Raw genomic sequence first — 22,500 nt, forward strand, 5'->3', positions numbered from 1 at the left:
ATATATATATATATATATATATATATATATATATACCCCAACAGCGACACACTACAACCCAGTACACATACAGAGGCGCGCCCTACAATACACAAGTCCTACCCTGAGCCCTGACAATCCCCCATCAGACCTTGCTGAAGGATACATGACCCAGACGAGGTGAAATACAGCACACAATATTACGAAACATTCCATACAGACGTACGGACGACTCGTGTGTGTTTTTTTTTTTTTTTCTGCAGTCTACGATGCTCGTAACTTGGCTCAAACCATCGAGTAACGTATGGCTCGCTTCTCCTGCAGACCAGAGGGGAAAAAAAACACGAGTGAGTTGCTAGGAAGCCATAGCTTGTAGGAGAACATATGTGTGTGTGTGTCTGTGTGTGTGTCTGTGTGTGTAGAACTTAATAGTTTTGGCAGTGGTCATTTCACGGGTCGTTTGATCAAGCTACTTTCTTGGCCATGTAAGGAGATGGTTCTGATGTTTCCTTTCTCCTTAGAGGAATTATTTCCTACTGCGGCTGGTGAATGTTGATGTTCTGTCTTGCGTAAGAGATCCCCCAGTTGGTGGCGGTGGTCATGTGGGTGAAGGAATGTGTAGCCCGTCCTAACATTCTCCCTACACACACACACACACACACACACACACTTTTGCTCACTTCACCAGAAGAAACACAAAGAGCTAGAGGCTTTGAATGACCCACTTTGGAAGAGAGAAAAGTTAGAGGTGACCTGATCACATCCCATATAGTTTTTAAAACAGATGATGACACATACTGTGCACAGTTCTTACAGAGATTTGGGGATAGTATAACCCTACCCATTGCGTAAGAGAGAAGAGTAAGAGGTGAATTGATCACAAATTTTAAGTTTGAAAACCCAACTTGCTGACGTAAATGGCGATAAAACCCTCGAAAGATGCAGAGGCAGAGTAACATGATGCCAGAATTAAGGAAGAAACATATATGTAAGAATTTTGATAAGTACTTGTATAGCGTTAAGAATGGTGGAGGAATGGCGGGGGGGGGGGATTAATCATGGGGTAGTGCATGTGGACAACATACAAAAATTTAGATAGATGATTGTAGAGAATGTTCAAAAGATGGGGGCCCCACCAGTTTAGAACTCCCTCCCCATACAGTACAAGAGATGGGGCCCCACCAGTGTACAACTCCCTCCCCATACAGTACAAGAGATGGGGGCCCCACCAGTGTACAACTCCCTCCCCGTACAGTACAAGAGATGGGGGCCCCACCAGTGTACAACTCCCTCCCCGTACAGTACAAGAGATGGGGGCCCCACCAGTGTACAACTCCCTCCCCGTACAGTACAAGAGATGGGGGCCCCACCAGTGTAGAACTCCCCCGTACAGTACAAGAGATGGGGCCCCACTAGTGTACAACTCACCCGTACAGTACAAGAGATGGGGGCCCCACCAGTGTACAACTCCCTCCCCGTACAGTACATGAGATGGGGCCACACCAGTGTACAACTCCCTCCCCGTACAGTACAAGAGATGGGGGCCCCACCAGTGTACAACTCCCTCCCCGTACAGTACAAGAGATGGGGGCTCCACCAGTGTAGAACTCCCTCCCCGTACAGTACAAGAGATGGGGCCACTTAGGTAATTATACTATTGCCGCTCTTTAGTTTACATTCGTCTTATATGTACCGTAAAATACGCCCATACGCAAGAGGTGAGCGTAGGTGATAGCGATTACCAGATCACAGCCCCTATCATTACTATGATACTTAATTACCCAATTATCAACAACCAATTATATTCTCTTTAAACCACTGACCTCTTTTCGTGAGGCAGCAATGTTGTGTGGTGTTTATATGAGTTAATTATAACAACTTACAACTGCTCGTTCAGTCACAACGCACGCAAATACACACTCGTTACCTCTCGTTAGATTTACGATCATTAGAGATATTTTGAGCAATAACAAACACAGTTATTAATGATTTTCGTGTAAGTGAGAGGCTTTTTATAAAATTTTTCTAATTCAAAAAGCCATGAAATTTGAGTTATATGAATGATAACATGCAGAGCACAACACTCCTCATGCATAGAATGAGATTACGATCCAGCGTCTTGGGTTCGTATCATACCACTGGTGTGTGGTCTTCCGGAGTCGTCTGTATGGTCCGCACAACATATCACTGGTTTGTGGTCTTCGCGAGTCGTCTATATGGTCCGCGCGACATAACCACTGGTTTGAGGTCCTCGGGAGTCGTCTGTATGGTCTGCGCGACATACCACTGGTATGTGGTCTTCGGGAGTCGTCCATATGGTCCGCGCGACATAACCGTTGGTTTGTGGTCTTCGAGAGCCGTCTATATGGTCCGCGCGACATAACCACTGGTTTGAGGTCTTCGGGAGTCGTCTGTATGGTCCGCGCGACATAACCACTGGTTTGTGGTCTTCGGGAGTCGTCTGTATGGTCTGCGCGACATAACCGTTGGTTTGAGGTCTTCGGGAGTCGTCTGTATGGTCCGCGCGACATAACCACTGGTGTGTGGTCTTCCGGAGTCGTCTGTATGGTCCGCACGACATATCACTGGTTTGTGGTCTTCGGGAGCCGTCTATCATATGGTCCGTGGTGTTTATCCTACTAATACCAGTTGTCAGAAACAAGCAGTGTGAACCTGTCTCTATACTAAGGAATGATAGATAATGTGTAGTGCAGATAATGCTACAATTTCGTTCAGTGATGCCATTAACGTAAGGTTGTGTTTTGCAAGGTGGAGGGGAGGCAGGACTGTGGTATGTGATTCATAAATGTTTGGAAGCGTTGGTTTGTTGTGTGATATGTTCCCCTCCACGTGCCCCGTCTCCATGGTGTATACCCCACCCCACGTGCCCCGTCTCCATGGTGTATACCCCACCCCACGTGCCCCGTCTCCATGGTGTATACCCCACCCCACGTGCCTCGTCTCCATGGTGTATACCCCACCCCACGTGCCTCGTCTCCATGGTGTATACCCCACCCCACGTGCCCCGTCTCCATGGTGTATACCCCACCCCACGTGCCCCGTCTCCATGGTGTATACCCCACCCCACGTGCCTCGTCTCCATCCCCTCATGCGTCATGTCTCACTGTGAGAAATTATGTTGAAGACAAATTGTCAGCGAAGGTCCCTGGCGTCCTCGAAGTTTGTGTTCGTCAGCCAAGTGGTAGCCAGGGCTGGAGTTAGCCAAGTGGTAGCCAGGGCTGGAGTTAGCCAAGTGGTAGCCAGGGCTGGAGTTAGCCAAGTGGTAGCCAGGGCTGGAGTTAGCCAAGTGGTAGCCAGGGCTGGAGTTAGCCAAGTGGTAGCCAGGGCTGGAGTTAGCCAAGTGGTAGCCAGGGCTGGAGTTAGCCAAGTGGTAGCCAGGGCTGGAGCGCATGTCTCAGCCACACTATGAAATGTGTTTTTGCTTTTAGGTATCGTACTCAAAGAATTGTTGATGTGCTTTATGTCTTATCCTTGATCACGACGGTACGACCCTTGAGCACGACTGGTACGACCCTTGAGTACGATGGTACGATGCTTGAGCACGACGATACGATCCTTGAGCACGATGGTACGACCCTTGAGTACGATGGTACGACCCTTGAGCACGACGATACGATCCTTGAGCACGATGGTACGACCCTTGAGTACGATGGTACGATGCTTGAGCACGACGATACGATCCTTGAGCACGACGGTGCGACCCTTGAGCACGACGGTGCGACTCTTGAGCACGACGGTACGTCGACCTCAAAGGTCGGGCCATTGTGGTAAAGGGATTCAATAAACTCACGGACGCGTTCCGTTTAATGATTCACTAATTCGTTCCTCTCACGATCGAAGCAGTTTATGCTTCGTTAATGTGGTTTGGTTGTGGTTATAATTCTTTAATACATTTTAGTCTTTTTGATTCGGAATGTTTCGAACTGCTGTACTCCTCTCAGACAAAGATTCAGAAATGTCTCAGTCTATACCTGTGGTTCGAACAATAGCTTCAGACTCTTGCTTGGTGGTTTTTTTTGCTCGTATACAGACCGGTTCGGAGTCTCGCTACTTTCCCTCGTCATTAAACTTGCAGTCACGAACTGTTGCTCTGTGTGGTGGCGGGAGAAGGGGGATTTTCCCTCGAGGTTTCCGATGGTTAGAGCTGTTGCCCTTTCGACTCGTGCTTCGCTCACTGTGGCAGAACGTTTCTTTCTCAAGTTGTTAAATATAAATGGCTTTATTTGTGTGAAAACGAGTATGCTAAGCACTTCCATGACTGTGTGAGTGAAGGACATGTTGAAGGAGGTAGTTGAAGGCAAGCATAAATTGTACAGTGGAAACAGTACATTGGTACAGGAGGGTGACAGGTGAACCTGTGGTAATGTGGGGTGAAGGGTACACATCAGTGGGTAGGTGGAGACGAGTACAGATCGTACAGTGGGTACAGTACATCGTCAGGGGAGGAGGGATGGGGGTGGTAACAGGTGGGATCAGTAACTTCAAAAGGTCCACTTAAACTTCAATCTTTGTTCTTGTGATCACACACGAGGCCTTGACCCCTCTCAAAGATATGAAGTTTGCTGATCTCTGTACGTGGTGATGTACCACACCCAGTGGTGATGTACCACACCCAGTGGTGATGGACCACACCCACTGGTGATGTACCACACCCAGTGGTGATGTACCACACCCACTGGTGATGTACCACACCCAGTGGTGATGTACCACACCCACTGGTGATGGACCACACCCACTGGTGATATGGTACACCCAGGGGTGACGTACTACACTCAGTTGTGATGTACCACACACACTGGTGATGGACCTCACCCAGTGGTGACGCACTACACTCAGTGGTGATGCGCTATACCTGGTAGGCACTATAGAATCCATGTTTGTTATCTCGCTCTCGTGAGAGAGCTCGAGGAATCGCTGGGTCTCTCCCTCAACGTCTCTAAATACGAGATCGCCACCTCCACTCTGGAGATTGCTGACACTTCCTCTGCAATATTGCCAGCAGCTTCAGCTGCCTTACGCGGAAGACTGCATTCTCCTCAGTGAGTCTTTGAATTCCAGGGCCATTACCGTCTTCCTGGATGATAAGCGTCTGGAAGATCGGGAGGGAATGGAAGACGGAGTTTATACCATAGACGTTCACGAGGCATTTGGCCTCCTTACCACAAGTCTGGATTTCCAGATGTTTATCTATTTATCCCGAGGGCCTCGCCATCTTCCAGCAGGGAAACACTCTGGAAATGTGACGAAACATTGAAGCCTGCCTTTACGAAGACGATGAACCTTCGAAAACATTGACCTCCACTGGAAACCAGCAGCCCTTTCTGTTTCAGTAAGTGGTCCTGGAATCCACACTGGCCTTCCAGATTGCCATTCCAGCCTTCATCTTTTCCACTGCAGCCACCAAGCGAACTGGTGCCTGAAATGCTACTGGAAACTCCATGGAGCTCCGTAGGTGAATGCGGTGCCACTATCTTCTTTGGGGTAACTCAGCAGTCGGTGTATCCAGACCCACTTCTTCCTGGACCCACAGGCAAACCATATGCGATAGACTGACAAGGGAAAGCACGACCTGAGCCGTGCTATGCTGGATTCGACAACTGGACGTACTGGCTCGCCTGTTTACTGAGGGGAGTCTCCCCCAACTTGGTGTCCAAAATCTTCCCTCTGGCATTCATCTTGACCCACATGCTCAGTGGTACAGCTCACCACCACAACGCCTCTGTCTGTTCTGAGCGCCAGTGTATCTGCGGCAGAGGAGTGGCTGACCAGTATGACCCACACGCTCTTAAGATGTACGAATTCTGTTGGACGATGATCCTCGCCATAGTGTTAAAATGTCTTGCTTTTACCACCTGTTCTGTGGAGCCAAAACACCAGCTCTCCAGGTCTCAGTCGAAGTATCAAGCGGTCTGGAGGTGTAATATCATACGTCTGGACGTTAGGCCAGGCTGCTCCGGCCTTAGCTGATACAAATAGTTGAGAAACGCCAAGAAAAAAGAACTTGATACTCTAGACCTCTGGGAATTGCAGAAGAATGCAAAATATTGGGTTCTGAAACTACGTTTTTATTCCAATTGGTTCTTGAATTCTGGAATCGTGCGGGACTAATGATCCTCTCTTCCTTAGTAACCTTAGCTCGCGGGTGATCGAATCGAATAAGTACGTGGTAACAGCCATGTTTCTATTTCAGCGCCTCAGCATAGCTTTCAAGCGAGGAAATGCAAGTTGCGTCGTCGATTTCCTTCCTTTTTCCGACGAACTTGAGGAACTTAAAACCCTGTAATTTAGATCTTTTTCATTGTCTGATTTTTTTTTTTGATAAAACTTTATCTTTTGTTGATAAAGTAAATGTGAAAACTGGAAAGTGGTGGTGTGGGAAGAAAATGAGCACAGGATGGTCCACATGGAGGAATCTATTTTTAACTCATTGATTAAACATACACACTCGTCTTCTTAAGTCTTGTTCTGTACTTGTTATGTATTTCAGGTGATTGAAACAAAGACTTATATTGAAGGTTTTATTCAGTTTTCAACACGACCATTCCCCACATTTTCAGTCCATTTACGAAGATGATGAGTGACGATATCATTAACCTTTGTACTAATACCTTGGTATATGACGTGAACAACTCAATAATGTGATCTTATAGCACATCCAGGGAATGTGGCTGTGTTGTGTGAATTTTCTTCCTCGTAAGCCCCTACACAAAAAGGAATAGATAAACGAATATCCCCCCGCGGAACACCCCTTTACACGATAATGATAAAGAGGGCGCTGTAGAAAAGGGGTTTTTAGATAAATAGCCTTTCCTTAAATACAAAGGGGAGGGAGATTACTGGTGGTGGAGATCAATACGAAATCTAGTGATTACAGAGACTGGGATGAGGTTGTTCATTTTGAGGTCTGTGTACCACCACAACTGGTGGGGGAATCGATGCGGCCAGGTGTGGAGTCGAACTGCAACTATGGGACGAGGGATCTCAGATGACAGAGATGACAGTGGAGAGGAGGAAGATGTAATAACTTCATCCCACACTGTCGTATGACGTCTAGGTGATGGCTATAGAAAGTCGGGAGGACCAGTGTGTTGGAATGACGCTGGACAGTTGTTCTAAGAGTGGTCGAGGCTGTGGATACATACCGTTTTCTACACCTCGTGTATTAGAACATGTTATGCGGCGAATGAGGAAGATGAAGTCAGGAAGGCGCAGGTGCGTCTGGGAAGGATGGAGGTTGTTGACGTGTTCTCCAGTTCAGGTGGTGAGGGCATCTGGGTGTCTTGCTTCGACGTATTATATAGAAACGACCGTTGTGTTGACGTATGTGTGTAGGTATGGTAAGTCAGTGATTGATTAATACTTTTTCTTTGATATTCAAGATATTTGGCTCGTCAGCTGATGAACAGATGAAAAGGAAGATTCTGTGTTCGTCTTCTTATTGATATTCGCCAAGAAGCGCAATACCTACCATCGTCCCACACTCTCAGTAGCACCTTTTCCTCCTCAGTACGACGCCCTGAGTACATGAGTACGACCCTCAGGCATGGGTGTATTATCCCCCAGCACGACCGTGTGATGGCCTGACCTTTGACCTGACCCGACCATACATTGTATGCACGGTTGGTTGGTGCCGTTGTGTTCACGAGTCATACCGTCGTGGTCAAGAGATGATTAATATTAAAGAGAGAGAGAGAGAGAGAGAGAGAGAGAGAGAGAGAGAGAGAGAGAGAGAGAGAGAGAGAGAGACAGAGAGAGAGAGAGACTACGTCATAACTACCAGTGTTGCCACGTATATGGTGGGTCTGCTGGTACAATCAGTCGCACTACACAAATTACAGTGTTACCGTGGCGCGTCTTTTGAGGGCCCCGACGCTCGGTAATTGCTTACGTTTTCAATGGCGAGATTTAATAGACAGAATGTCTTTGTCCAGCAATTGCTTGTGTTGTGTTGTGGTGATCAGGGTTGTAGAATACGAGGAGGAGGAGGAGGGAGTGGGGGAGGGGTGGGGAAGGGAGGGGGGAATATAATTCACATGACCCTCACGTTTGTGTAGCTGTGTGTTAAGGTAGTAATGTGCTGCTGGGGTTTAAGAAGAACAAACACAAATAAATAAATTTTGCCGACGCGTTATCGTCTGTGGGAATTTTCATATTGTTTTGATGAAAAAGGAAAACAGGGTACGGGGTGTTGGATATCCTCCCCTCCCGTTTTCTACTTTTGTAAAAGAAAGGAACAGAGAAGGTTGCCAAGTGAGGATACTCCCTTTGAAGCTCAGTCGTCTGTTCTCGACGCTACCTCTCTGACGCGGGAAATGGCGAAGATGTATGAAAAGAATACATCAGACGTATGATACAGATACGAGATCATGTATTAGAAGAATGTGGCTGTAATCTTTAATGAGAAGTGGGAGAGTAATCTCCAAAATAGTATATGATGATGATGATGTATGTTGGCCATGGTGTAATGAGCAGGGGGGGGGAGGCCTCAGTGTCAGGGGGGGGGGGCATGAATGATAATTGTATGCAGCGAGAGAGAGCGCGCGCGCGCACCTCTGCCCTAATGAAAGAGTGGAGGGAGGCGCCACACAGTAATTGGTGTGTGAGGTTCCCAGCGTTACAAGGGATAGGTTGTGATGAAGGTTATCTCCCTCACTCCCTCCCTCACTCCCTCCCTCACTCCCTCCCTCACTCCCTCCCTCCCTCCATACCTGTCTGCCTGAAGTTGTGTCCGATTACGTGTTTCGGGCGATGGCTTCGGCTTTTGTCCTCCTCCCCCTTTTTATTTTTTTCGTAACTTGACCTCTCTCTCTCTCTCTCTCTCTCTCTCTCTCTCTCTCTCTCTCTCTCTCTCTCTCTCTCTCTCTCTCTCTCTCTCTCCCAGGCTCGTGGTGACAGTAAAGAGAACATTTAAAGAGACATTTCATCCTGTGTTGATTATTGCAAGTGTTTGACTTCTAATTTGTCCTCGTGTATTGATATAGTGGAACATGATGATGATATTGATACCTGATATCTCATTATAGACCCAGTTATACGAGACGGTGTGTATGTGTGTGTGTGTGTGTGTGTGTGTGTGTGTGTGTTTAATATGTCTAGCACGTAAACATCTGGCTCTCGAAGACATCCCCCAAACGATAGAAACAAAGAAATACACAAGAGTAAAACCAAAATCATTTGCTTGAAGATTTATCTTGTAGCTCATTCGATATTTGACATACTGAACTTAGCCCCAGAGGCTGGGGAAGGAGGGTGAGTGAGTGAGGGGGAATTATCTTTGGTGTCTGCAAGCAAGCGAGCATCGACCTGTGGTTACATGCAAGGCATTGCTTGCTGGGGATGATGTGTGGGGGGAGCGACGGAGGCAGGGATTGCCAGCAGAGGAGAAAGTGGTGATTATATCTGTGGTATGTTTAGTGGGAGGTGATAATGATGATGCTCATGATTAGTTAGGGTAATTACTGAGGATGGCAGCGGTCAGTCACACATATAGCATTACCACAACCACCACAACCACAACCACCACAACAACATCAACCACCACCACAACCACAACCACAACAAGAACCACAACATGCTAAGACAGGTACCCAATTCATCAACCAGTCCCTGAGGTATGATGAAGAGTTTTGTTCACTGTGGACCAGCTACCGCGACCAGAATTCGAACCCATGTAAGATCGACCCCTGGGTAACCCGTAAGTGCGTCATGGTCAGCAACGCTTGACCTGTACACTACGTAGGACTGTATACACATCTGTGTCGTCCGGAAGGATGTCTCCTCCTCAGTGCATCGTCTTTAAGGCTGAGGGGGGGACCATGTAAACACAGACGTGACTCATTGTCGGCAAAGTTTTGAGGATTTCCAGCATTCCAGTCAAGTGTGGGATGGTTGTGTGTGGCCGGCCAGGGTGAAGGTCAGGGAGCAGTGGTCACCCCCCCCCCCCCCCCCCCCCGAACTGATCCCCCACAACAGCCAAGATCACGGATCACCACAGACCCCATTTTCTCTATATGTGTTTGCTGGATCCTCCAGAATTCCTAGTGCACGTTAGTCTCTCTCTCTCTCTCTCTCTCTCTCTCTCTCTCTCTCTCTCTCTCTCTCTCTCTCTCTCTCTCTCTCTCTCTCTCTCTCTCTCCCTCTCTCTCTCTCTCTCTCTGTTTCTCCTTATCTGTCTATCTATCTATCTCTCAGGTGCCCAATATACCGACCATCCCTGCCTGAGGTGAGGATGAACAGTTGGGTGAAATGTGGACCGATTTCCGTGCCCAGGATTCGAACCCATCCTCGACCATGAGTCACGCACTGGCCCTGGTTTGTATCCTGGGCGCGGCAGTCGGCCCACAGCCAACCCAGCTGTTCATCCTCTCCACTGGGTTGGTCTGTAAATGGGTGCTTGGCTAAGGCTTGTGTATGTATGTATGTATGTATGTATGTATGTATGTATGTATGTATTACACATACGAGTAAAGACATGTTACGTATACAAAGTTAAGAAACTGCACAACACGAGTGTAAAACTCTCTCCCCGTAACACAGTCATCACATCATGGATGACAGAAGAGTAACGGGTGACTTGATCACAACCTTCAAGTTTCTTAATCCTTTTGATATAAAAAACATTTTATCGAAAGATACAAAGATTGAGCAGACAGAGGTCGTAAACAGAAATATAACAAGTTGTTTGCAAAGGTGTAAGAATAATATGTTTACAGTATCAGAATTGTGGAGGAACAGAACAGAGTGAACAAACTGTGTATGTTGATGGCACAGGGTAAGTAAAAATGTTGTATAATGTTAAAGTGACGTAGATAGGGATCCAAGAATGTCAAACTCTCTCTCGTCATATTGTACAAGTAGGCAATTACACACATGAACGGACGCAGGTTCGAATCCCGGGCAGGTTAGCTGGCTCGTAGCCAACCCTGGTATTCGTCTTAGAGGTGTTCTAGGAAAGGTCATCTGGTGTGTGTGTGTGTGTGTGTGTGTGTGTGTGTGTGTTCATGTACACAATCAGTACACTGGGTGAAACCAGTGTGTAGAATTCACTCATACTACACCAACAACACTCAAACATGATTTACATAATTTGTAAATATGATTTACATGATTTGTAGATAAGTGTGGTATTACTGATTCACTACATTACCCAGTAGATTACGTGGTAGGTGGAGGTAAACTGATATCATAAACCCATAATGCAAAAATATCAGAAAACGAGTCTTTGCTTTGCATTTGGTAAGATGGTCATTCAGGTCAAACACTGGCGTGATTTCAGCTCTGAAAGAAGGGTCTCCACTCGAGTGTTGGTTCAGTTTGAACTCTGAAGCTTTGAACAATTCCACTGTAACACATTGTTCAAACTAACCTCTTTAAACCAGAGGGATTCGAGTGAGGAGCTGTTCATTGTTTCATCATTAAAACCAGATGGATTCCGAAGCACCAGCTACTATACATGGAATTCTGAAAGCAAAAGATGTTTATTCGAATATTAATAACTGTCTGAAAAGATAATGTTCATAACCAAGTGAAAACAATGTATATATATAACTGGTTGCGCCCCGGATGTGATCATAACACTTACAAAAAGAAGATATAAAGTACAAAAATAAGTGAAGAGAATTTCAAGTCTTATTACAAATGTAAGATATAAACCAAAGAGAATTATTTTCAGTATGGATAGTTTTCGGAGAGGAAAGTTTCGTTGTGGATTGTGAAACATTTCGAAACACACAATGAGACCTTATGAATCATATTTTTGAGAATTTTTTCTTTTGAATTGTGTTGGAAATCATTTGGCAATTTTTTTTTTTTCCCCGTCGCGTCGACTGTTCAAACTGTGAATTAATCATGATTGTTTCACGCGTTTTCTTCTTATTCTTGAACCTTGAGCACGATGGTCCGACCCCTTGAGCACGACGGTTTGACCCTTGAGCACGACGGTACGACCCCTTGAGCAAGATGGTCCGACCCTTGAGCACGACGGTACGATCCTTGAGCACGACGGTACGACCCTTGAGCACGACGGTACGACCCTTGAGCACGATGGTACGATCCTTGAGCACGACGGTACGATCCTTGAGCACGACGGAACGACCCTTGAGCACGACGGTCCGACCCTTGAGCACGACGGTTTGACCCTTGAGCACGACGGTACGACCCTTGAGCACGACGGTACGACCCTTGAGCACGATGGTACGACCCTTGAGCACGACGGTACGACCCTTGAGCACGACGGTACGACCCTTGAGCACGACGGTACGACCCTTGAGCACTGGTAGAGGGAATATCCTCGCTCATTACCCCCAGTATCCTTTGTTTGCTTGTTTGTTTGTTTGTGTGTTTGTTCCCCCTCCCCTGGTGACCCAGCCATCGCTTCGAGTGAGGCGCCATGATTACGCCACGACCTGTGAAGCCAAGCTAGTCTTCCTCCACCACGTTACCCATTTTCCTTATGTTGGTGGTCTTGTAGGGCGGGCTGGCTGGCTGGCTCGCCTCTTACAGCAAGACGTCTTTGCCTCCATATTCCTCGGTGTTGTCGTCTGTGTCTTTATCCATCTTAATGTAGCGAGTCTTAGGTCTACATAATGTTCTGTGCAGTTGCCTGACACATCCATCTATCTCCCTAGAGTTGGTCATAATTTCCTTCTAGTTTGTTTTTTTTCGGGTTGACAGTCAAGCACTCCATCTATCTTAAAATTGATGGCCATATTCTCAATCCCTCTTAAAATTGATGGCCATATTCTCCATCCCTCTTAAAATTGATGGCCATATTCTCAATCCCTCTTAAAATTGATGGCCATATTCTCAATCCCTCTTAAAATTGATGGCCATATTCTCCATCCCTCTTAAAATTGATGGCCATATTGTCCATCCATCTTAAAACTGATGGCCATATTCTCCATCTGCCTTCGTGATGGAAGACTTTACTCTCCATCCCTTCAACAGTCAGTGATCCACTTTTCCATCCATCTTCGTGATGGAGGTCATGTCTTCATCTCTCTCAAGGCTACAAGTCTTCCTCACCATCGCACTTACAGGTCAGGTGGTCTTGTGTGTCCACACTCTCATGTTGGGGGTTAATGGTTAATGGTCGTAAGCCTCTTAGTGAAGAATGGCTCACCTCTGGTCACCCAACTAGACCCCTTTAGATAAACACAAGAAGAACACTTTATATAAACCTTTCCTCCTCAAGGACATATCGTTGTCTCATCTTCTCATAACGTACATCCCATTTTCTTACCCTCATCATCTCCTCTGCCCCCTTCCCATTTTCTCCTTCTTACCTCTCATTTTCCTTCGACAATTTCCGTCTTTCCTCCCTCCGTCTTCGACTCTATTCACCCACCTCCTCTTCTCTCCCACATTCCTTTCTCCTGTCTCTCCTGTATCTCTCTCCTTTTCTCACCCTATTCCTCCCCTGGATAGATCCATCCATCTCATGTATATGGGATCACGAGTAGATCTCGCCTATCCTGTGAGATGTATATGGGATGAAGGGTAGACTTCTCCTATCCTATGACTCTCTGAGACCATTTCCACAGCATTCATCGTAGTTATGATGATACACTTTATAGCGACAGTGACGTGTATTGGTGCCAATTGCCTCCATCCACGCATAAGAGTGCGCAGTCAGGTGCAATCGCGCACAAATTGCAGGTCACATATTTCGCCCTGCGATTCCTAGACAATTTTTGCACTAATGTCTTTGGGGAAAATATTGCTCTTAATTATTTCCCTTTATCTTTTTTTTCCCTACTGTAGGCAAACCATTTTTATTTCCCTGTACCTTTCTCTGTTCTTGGTTCTTCGATTTGTAACGAGAATAAAAACATTTAGGAAGATGAGTTGCTATAAAATGCCAGAATGTTTACAAATATGTTAAAAGAAAAGATGCGTTCGTTGTGGAAATAGGATGAGACTTGGAAGCGCTGTACCAGAGCACATTAACATTAACATTCGTCTGTTAACTCCTGCTGGTCGTCTTTAACATTGTGTTTATGAATGTTTAACATTCGCGTGTGAACTCCTGCTGGTCGTCATCAACATTGTGTTTATGAATGTTATACAACACTTGAGCATCGTGGGCCACATACACGGCGGGGGGAGGGTGTATATGTGGGCTTAGAATGATACTCAACACCTGAAGAAGGTGTTAAGGGTGTTGAGGTGGTTAGATATAACATGACGTAGACGGCCTTAATGACAATGGTAGTTGACAGAACTACATCCCAGTCAGTCATCCAATCAACAACAACAGGTGACTCTTAACAACCCTTTACTTCCTGATGCTAAAACTTTGGTTGGTTAGATAACTACGTAATCGCCACGTTCACGGTCATTATACCATCTGACCTTAAGCTTATACATGAACAGACTTGTGTAATGTTTTACCCCCATTTGCCAATGTGAAGTGTCATGGCTACTGGCTGATTGAGACAGACAGATACAACGATTAGAAATGGAATGTAATGTTAAGGACAATATTCAAGGCTGCAAGTCTTCAAGGCTGCAAGTCATAAGCCATTTCATTTCCATGTGAATTACTTCCCTTCATTGTTTGTACACTTCTTGGTGCTTCGTCCCTGCGTCTCATTAGCATTTTCATTAATTTCTCTATTCATTTCCTGTTGATCTAATTTTCTTTTTTACCTACGACGATACGAAGTACACTGGGGATTGCTTGATGTTTACATGTGATCAGTGTGTGTGTGTGTGTGTGTGTGTGTGTGTGTGTGTGTGTGTGTCTGTATGTCTGTGTGTCTGTGTGTCTGGGTCTGTGTGCAAAGACTTTTCTGTGGTAGTGTATGGCTGTGTCAGTCAATTACATGTTTTCCTAAAATATTAACAAAGGAATTCAAAGAACAACAGACTATTGGGTCCTTTCGAGGTTGTTTGTGACAGTAGAAGTCAGCAGAAACTCAGAGGTCAGTGTGGTAAGAGTAGACAGACAGACAGATGTTGCAGGTATGTTGAATGTACAGTGAAACAGTGGCTATCTTAGGATATTGACAAGGTGAGTGAGGAGTCCCGGGCTGTGCATGTAAGACGGTAGAAAGTTCTCCTTTATCATCGTGTGGTTTGCGCTGAATGCATTAAATGAAGATGAGGAGGTTCAATAGATTTTATGAAGTGATTTAAACCTGATTTTGTTTGGTGATCCAGACCTGGCCTTGGATATGATGGGGTGGCGTAAGGGATTGCCCAATCGAAGCCAAGGAAATGTTTCTCCATACCAAACGTCTGTGTGAAGCTGATAATGTTTACACTAATTATTTTATAAGGTATTAGTCACGTTGATCATGAATGGGGATGGACAGTTTACAACCATTCGCATGCTAATGATTTCCTATAAGCGTTACAACAATTGTATGTGTGCGCGTGAACACATGCCGAGGCAACTCCAGATGTACCGTTGTTCGTCGTAGGGAGATTTAACACCGTCTCTCTCTCTCTCTCTCTCTCTCTCTCTCTCTCTCTCTCTCTCTCTCTCTCTCTCTCACATTCGTCATCGTCAAGGGTCAAAGTGGTAGGACCTACATCCTTAGGTCATAAGTGACCTGTAATTACCCCTTGAATCACATTCCTGCCTCTGACGCATAATTAGTGCCGACAGTTAGAACAAAACCATCCATAATCACCTTAGACCCGCGTTTACCCCAACCCTCAGCTTTAATTACGGTAATTATAGTCTGTGTTTGTAATTGTCTCTTAAATTGGTGGCTATAAGTCTCTTCAACCAAGGAGAAAGAGAGATAAATATTCATCTGTTTTGCCGGACATGAACATATCTTACACTGTAATGAATTTTTGTCTCCTGGGGTAAGTCTTTGCCTCATGTTTGTAGGTTTGGTTTGGTTGTGTTGGTCGTTGTAAGGTTTCGCTTGTCTGGTTAGCTCGGGTTATTGTGATATTTCCTGGTTTGTCTAAGACAATCTGTTTGTCGAGTTGGTTTGGTGCTTTGCGATGGCTTGTTTATCTAGTAAGTTTCGTTTCTTTGAGATGTTTGTTTGTTCGCATAGTTTCTTTGTGTTGTTTAGCTGTTTGTGTACAATAACTCACAGTTGGTGATAGGCTTCATGATATCAAAAAGTAATAAACAAATTCTTTTGACTATTAAAAGATGAATCACTTCACATGACCCACTTGTTATCGAGCGATTATGTAGGGATTGGTCGATAAATTGGGTATCTGGTTTATTCTAGGGTGTGTGTGTGTGTGTGTGTGTGTGTGTGTGTGTGTATGTGTGTGTGTATGTGTGTGTGTGTGTGTGTGTGTGTGTGTGTGTGTGTGTGTGTGTATGTGTGTGTGTATGTGTGTGTGTGTGTGTGTGTGTGTGTGTGTGTGTGTGGTGGTCGAGGAAGGAGACGACTAGGGGTAACATAGTGCACAATATTGTTGTCCCACGTAACGATGCTCATCAAAACTTAAATTGATGTTTCCCACAAAAAAGCGCCATACTACCTTGTCCACTGGAAAGATACCAGCCACAGTGGCACAGGAGTGGGAGGACCTCACTCCCCGCCCCCACTGAGGAAGGAAGGATGGTGGAGGTGTGGGGAGAGGGAGAGAGTAAACAGATAGAATCAAGATAGAGGGATTGTGATGGAGAGTGCGATAATGAAGGTGTGGAAAAAGAGGGACAGAGGAGGAGGAGGAAAGGAAGGAAGAGATGGGAGAAGGAGGAGGAGGAGGAGTAGTAGTAGATACGAGGGAAGTGGGAAGGAGAGAGTGGGAGGATGGGAGGGGCAGGGAGAGGAAGACAGCCGGGGAGAGGGGCTCCTGGGAGAGAGCTGGGGTGGTTGTGAGTCTAGACGTCGTAATGGCTTCCACCAAGACACAAACCGGGAAATATATCTCCCCCTTTTTTTTTCCCCTGGGGGTGGTTGAACTCTCCCTTACAGGAGGAGGGTAAGGTAGGTCACCTCGCGCTCTTCATAACATGATGAATGTTGGGCGTTTGTATGTTGGTCATCTGCGACCGAGTGGAGGAGGGTTTGTGGCCTACATAGACCCCGCTCACGGCGGCGTCTGGTTGAGTTCTATAATTTGCTTTCCATGTTAATGGCTGTATGGGTGTCCTGGCTTCTGGTGTGGTGGGTGGGGTATTAGCTATAGGGAGAGGGTTCGAAGCCCCCTGGCATCATGAGAATGAACCGACCTGCAGGAAGGACTCGGTCCGTCTCCTCAACACAGAGGCAAAATGTCCCGGTTATTGAGACGCGTAAACATACATCAATATCCCTACAGACTGTCTCACACACACACACACACACACACACACACACACACACACACACACACACACACACACACACACACACAGAAGAGTGACGTTTCTAACAAGGAACACAGGTGTGCCATAAGCCACATTAACCTCTCGTGCGAAAGCTTGTGCCAGGCTCATGTTACAGTAGGTGGCGTCATTAGATATATATATATATATATATATATATATATATATATATATATATATATATATATACGTATGTGTCTCGTATGATGATGAACACCAGACACGCTCTGTGGGCGTCACGCCTGCAAGATGTTATGAGACGTTACGACGGTGTCCTGCTGGGGTGTGTGGACTGGTGTGGTTGGAATGTGGGATTACACTGTGGAGGGTGAATGTTCCGAAGGGTATGACAGGGTTTGAATGGTGTTTATGTTACAGTGTGTGTGTGTGTGTGTGTGTGTGTGTGTGTGTGTGTGTGTGTGTGTGTCTGTCTGTCTGTCTGTCTGTTACTCTATTTGTATGTGACGAAAACACAGTTTTACTGGTCACTTAACCTTGTATTCATACCATATCTTTACTCTCATGTGTATTCACACATATATACACCGTTGTCCATGTCAGGTACCCATTTATCGACCAGTCCCTTGAGAGGGGAAGGATGAACAGCTCGGTTTTCTGTGGATCCGATTACCGAGCTCGGGATTTGAACCTAGGCAAACCAGTACGTGAATCATGGCCAATTTCTTGCATCCGGAGAGGGAGTTTTACACTCGACCGATCCCATTTGTGAAACATTGTTTTGATATATCCTTTAGGTTGTTAGATCCTCCGGGGTTCAAATACGTCGTTTACATCGTCTCGTCCATGGACAAACTTAAGCGCTGTGATCGTGTCTCGCTCTCTCCCTCTTCCTTTCAATGATGATGGTTCCATGATTGTCGACTTCTCTCACTTCATTAGTTTTCTTTGTTTACAATCAAACTTCTCGTGGCTCAACATTAAACCATTTCGTAGCAATCCATGTTGATATACGTGTGGTGACCACAGTGGTGTACCACACTCTTCGATTCATATACATGGTCTTATATATTTATATCTAAGCATCTTTTCCTCTCTTTAAAGGTTGTGTTTATATTCACCAATCTATGACTTCATTTCCTTACTGCAAGTCTATGATAAATGACCTGGATATTGGGCAACGGGTGCCCTATATTTTGCCTGTCTCATGCACTGAACACATCTCCAAACATGGACTAAATCCTTTTCACAAGAGCGTTTTCATAATTACTTCTCGTCCCTATATTTCAAATGTCTCATCTTCGTCACTCTGTTATGTTTGGGGGGAAGTGATCTCTTGTATTTTGTATTGACCTTTGTGGGACACATGTTCTCTCCTATTTCCCATTTTCTTATTACTGGAGGTGATGTGTGTGTCTGATGTGGGACGTTGTATTTACCTTTGGTCTTTCCTCCTCGTTCTGTTGTTTAGTTATCCGTTCTTATAATTGAATTAATGGAGTAAATTAGGATTTTCCTTTGCCATATTCACAGTATCTTTTTTTTTATGAAATTCCTATTTATCCTGTGTATTCAGCTGTATTAATTCCTTGTTTTTTTTTCTTTTTCAGACAAGATGTGTCGTTCCACAGAAGGTATGTGTTATCCACGGTATTTTAACATTGGCTGTGCCATCTCTCTCTCTCTCTCTCTCTCTCTCTCTCTCTCTCTCTCTCTCTCTCTCTCTCTCTCTCTCTCTCTCTCTCTCTCTCTCTCTCCTGTTGTTATATTTAACAGAGCCCCTTGTAAGGTTGTGTTAACAATCTGGTTGTGAAGTTCTCCTTCTCAGATGATATTCCTACAAAAGATAATATATTCTCGTGCGGTTCCTCCTGTTTAACACGAGGGCTCCTCCTTATCTTATTTGAGTCGTTATTATAGTGTCCTTAACCACGTTCTCAGACTCGACCATTACGTGTCTGCCTGGCCTCACAGTGGCACCAGAAATGATGTTTTCTGTGTCATTTCCTCGTTTTAAAGAACATGAGATCCACGTGGACCACAGACTCAGGGAGGGTGGATGTGGGTCTTATGACATTAGCCTCAACACCTGATGAAAGTGTTGAGAGAGTCTTCTACAAGTTGATGGATATAGTCGTAGTTAGACCTTCACGACGGCCTTAATGACCATGGTAGTTAGGAGAACTAACTAACCCCTAACGACCAGTCATTTAAGCTCGACTCTAGAAAGCGTATCTTTCTCTTTGATTCAAGTGTTTTACGTGATGTATAATAAGGGAATCTCGTATATCAACACACTGTAATTGCTTGTGGCATTCTGTCTCGCCTCCATGTACATTTGTACATACTCAGTCGACTTCCTTGTAGACAGAATGAGACAGTGTTAAAACATCCCTCATTACCCTCGCTTCCTCCCGTGCCAATCACCACTTTAATCGATCCGATTCTTTATATCGTATTGGGGCCAGATTATAGACCATCAGAACTATTAAACTGCCACGTCTTCCTGCATATTTTTTTCTCCCGTTCTAGACTGTCTTAAAGAGTTTTAGCCTTCACCACCAGCTTCAGGAGTATCAACTCATCCTCAAGGAAGAGATTACGACTCCTTCCTCCTTTGTATTCCTCCTTCCTTCGTGCCAACCGTATAACCCTTGCAATATAACGTATATGAGTATACCTCACACTTGAGCTCCGTCTCATCTGTTTATACAAAATCTGGTCTTGATTCCTCCCTCTTAGTTATTAAGCTCCACTCTCATCCCACGTTCTTCCTCAGTGGTCCATTTTCCCCCACTTTCATCCCGGGTTGTTCCTCAGTGGTCCATTTTCCCAGTTCTTCATTACAGTGGGTTGTTAAGCTATCTTAAGTCCTGGTGTTGCCTCCATCTTTCTTGTCTCCCGGGTTGTGAGTGTGATGTGTGACGTTTGTACACAAGACGAAACAGTTTAGGAAGGGAAGGGAAAAATTACGATTCTCGTACGTGTAGAAGACATGTATACCACTTTAACAGACTATATGTAGGATGTGTGTAAGCTTTTTCAGTACCTGTATGTACCAAATCCACCCTACATACACGAGATCCAGAGCGCTTTCGTGTATTAACACATCACTTACCTTCCTACTGTTCTCCTCTTTATCCTAACCTTATCCTCCTCACTACACTCCCAGGGGCACTACCACAACACCAAACCCCACCCCACACACCCCCCACCTCTTCCCTTCCCTAACCATTCATCTGCTGGTGATCGCCGCCCAATCCATTCATTCAGCAGTTAAGAGGAGACTCACAGCTTCAACACCCAGTCAGCTGGGCCAGGGAACACGTGTGTTAGTTCTGCCATGATAAATGTGTGTCGAGGCCAAGAATATATCCTGAGACATATGAACACGCTCGACCCAACACATGAAGCATGTCGGGTTCCACTGCTTCGATATGTCATCCACGGTACAGTGAAGCATTTCTCACACAATTATCTCACATATATATATATATATATATATATGTGTGTGTGTGTGTGTGTGTGTGTGTGTGTGTGTGTGTGTATCATTCATCAAAGGGATAATACAAAAACGAATACAATAGAATTCAAGCAGTGTATTAAAGACTCTGTCATTTGTGACAGCTTGGGTCGAAGGTGGTGCCACGGTCTGTGAATGAAGAGGAAGTTTATGAATGGATTCTGATGTATGAATAGATTATGATTAATGCCTCCTGAAGTTTGTGCTGCCTCTCTGTGCTTGATAGTCTGTAGTGCCCACACTGGGTGTCTGAGTTGTGGGGACGTGTGTGTGTGTGTGTGTGTGTGTGTGTCTGTGTCTGTGTATGTCTCTGTGTGTGTAAATGTGTGTGTTTTACACTCGTGTTACCCCGTCTCTTAACTTTGTATATCTGTATCATATTTTTGTATGTACACACACACACACACACACACACACACACACACACACACACACACACACACACACACACTCACACACTCAAACATAAGCCAGGAACCGAATTACCGATCATCTCTGAGGAGTGAATGAACACCTGGATTGCTTGAGGGCCAGATGCCTCGCCCAAGATTCGAACCCGTGCAGGCACCTACCCACACTTAACACCAACCACCACACCAAGTAGGCGGTGTAACTCCTCTCTCTGATGTGTCGTCTCGTTCCATCCTTATTCCTCTGGATATTTGATCCTGCTTCCTCCTACGACCTCCTCCTCCTCCTCCTCCTCCTCCTCCTACGTCATCCTTGCCCCCCACCTCCCTTCCATATCCTTGGTTCATCCTGGCATCCTACATTCTTCCCTCACACTTCCTCTCCCTCACTCCTCAGGTCTCCTTCTCGACCATCAGCCTCACACCTGCCCACAAACTCCACCTGGAAGTCTCTCATTTTCTGATCACTGCTTTCATCTCATATTCTCCCCAGCATTTCTCCTCCTCCTCTCCCCTTTTCCTCTCACTACCCCCATCCTGTCTCCCTCTCTTCTCCCCTTCTACGCCTTCAGCTATACTCCCCTGTATCTGCTAACAATAACATTACGATTTTAGGATCATATCATTGTCTTCCTGCTGATATACCGAGTCATAGACCATCAGGTCTTGTGTTATCTGTCCTTCCCACTTATTCCCAGAATACTTCACCTCTCTCTCTCTCTCTCTCTCTCTCTCTCTCTCTCTCTCTCTCTCTCTCTCTCTCTCTCTCTCCCCCTCCCTCCCACATGCTCACCCCCAAAATAACACACGCCCGAGTGACCCCCCCCCCATGCAAACATTCGCAGGTTCAACTCCTCAGTAAGAAAAATATTGAACGAACAATAAAACCCGCATATGTACACAATATATGAAGACGCCCACCGTATGATACAGACTTCATCATCTGCTCCCCATTTTCTCATCATATTTATTCTCTCCGAAAAGAGAAAAAGAGGAGAATATATATATATATATATATATATATATATATATATATATATATATATATATATATATATATATATATATATATAAAACCTTCTCTCCTCATGAAATGGAAATGAGGGAGACGGACATAAATAATTCATCTCCGTGTGTCAGTAGGAGGAGGTCTGCCGAAGGGAATTTCATATGAGAGAGAGAGAGAGAGAGAGAGAGAGAGAGAGAGAGAGAGAGAGAGAGAGAGAGAGAGAGGCTCTCAGATGTGTGGCAATTTTATGATCAAGAGAGACGGGTCACGTGGACTCAGGGGGGGGTCCTTGGCCTCTCGGCTTCCA

The 22,500-nt window shown here is 45.4% G+C and overlaps 1 protein-coding gene across 1 annotated transcript in view; it reads left to right on the forward strand.

Annotated features, from left to right (window-relative positions):
- Neurochondrin (neurochondrin) overlaps positions 1 to 22,500 on the forward strand; it is a 716,757-nt gene that overhangs the window by 599,816 nt on the left and 94,441 nt on the right. The window contains exon 4 of the mRNA XM_071672854.1: positions 18,862 to 18,885. Coding sequence (XP_071528955.1) covers positions 18,862 to 18,885 — 24 coding nt within the window. The remainder of the gene's footprint in view (positions 1 to 18,861; positions 18,886 to 22,500) is intronic.

Source organism: Panulirus ornatus, chromosome 18 (genome assembly GCF_036320965.1).
Source record: "Panulirus ornatus isolate Po-2019 chromosome 18, ASM3632096v1, whole genome shotgun sequence".
Taxonomy (NCBI): domain Eukaryota; kingdom Metazoa; phylum Arthropoda; class Malacostraca; order Decapoda; family Palinuridae; genus Panulirus; species Panulirus ornatus.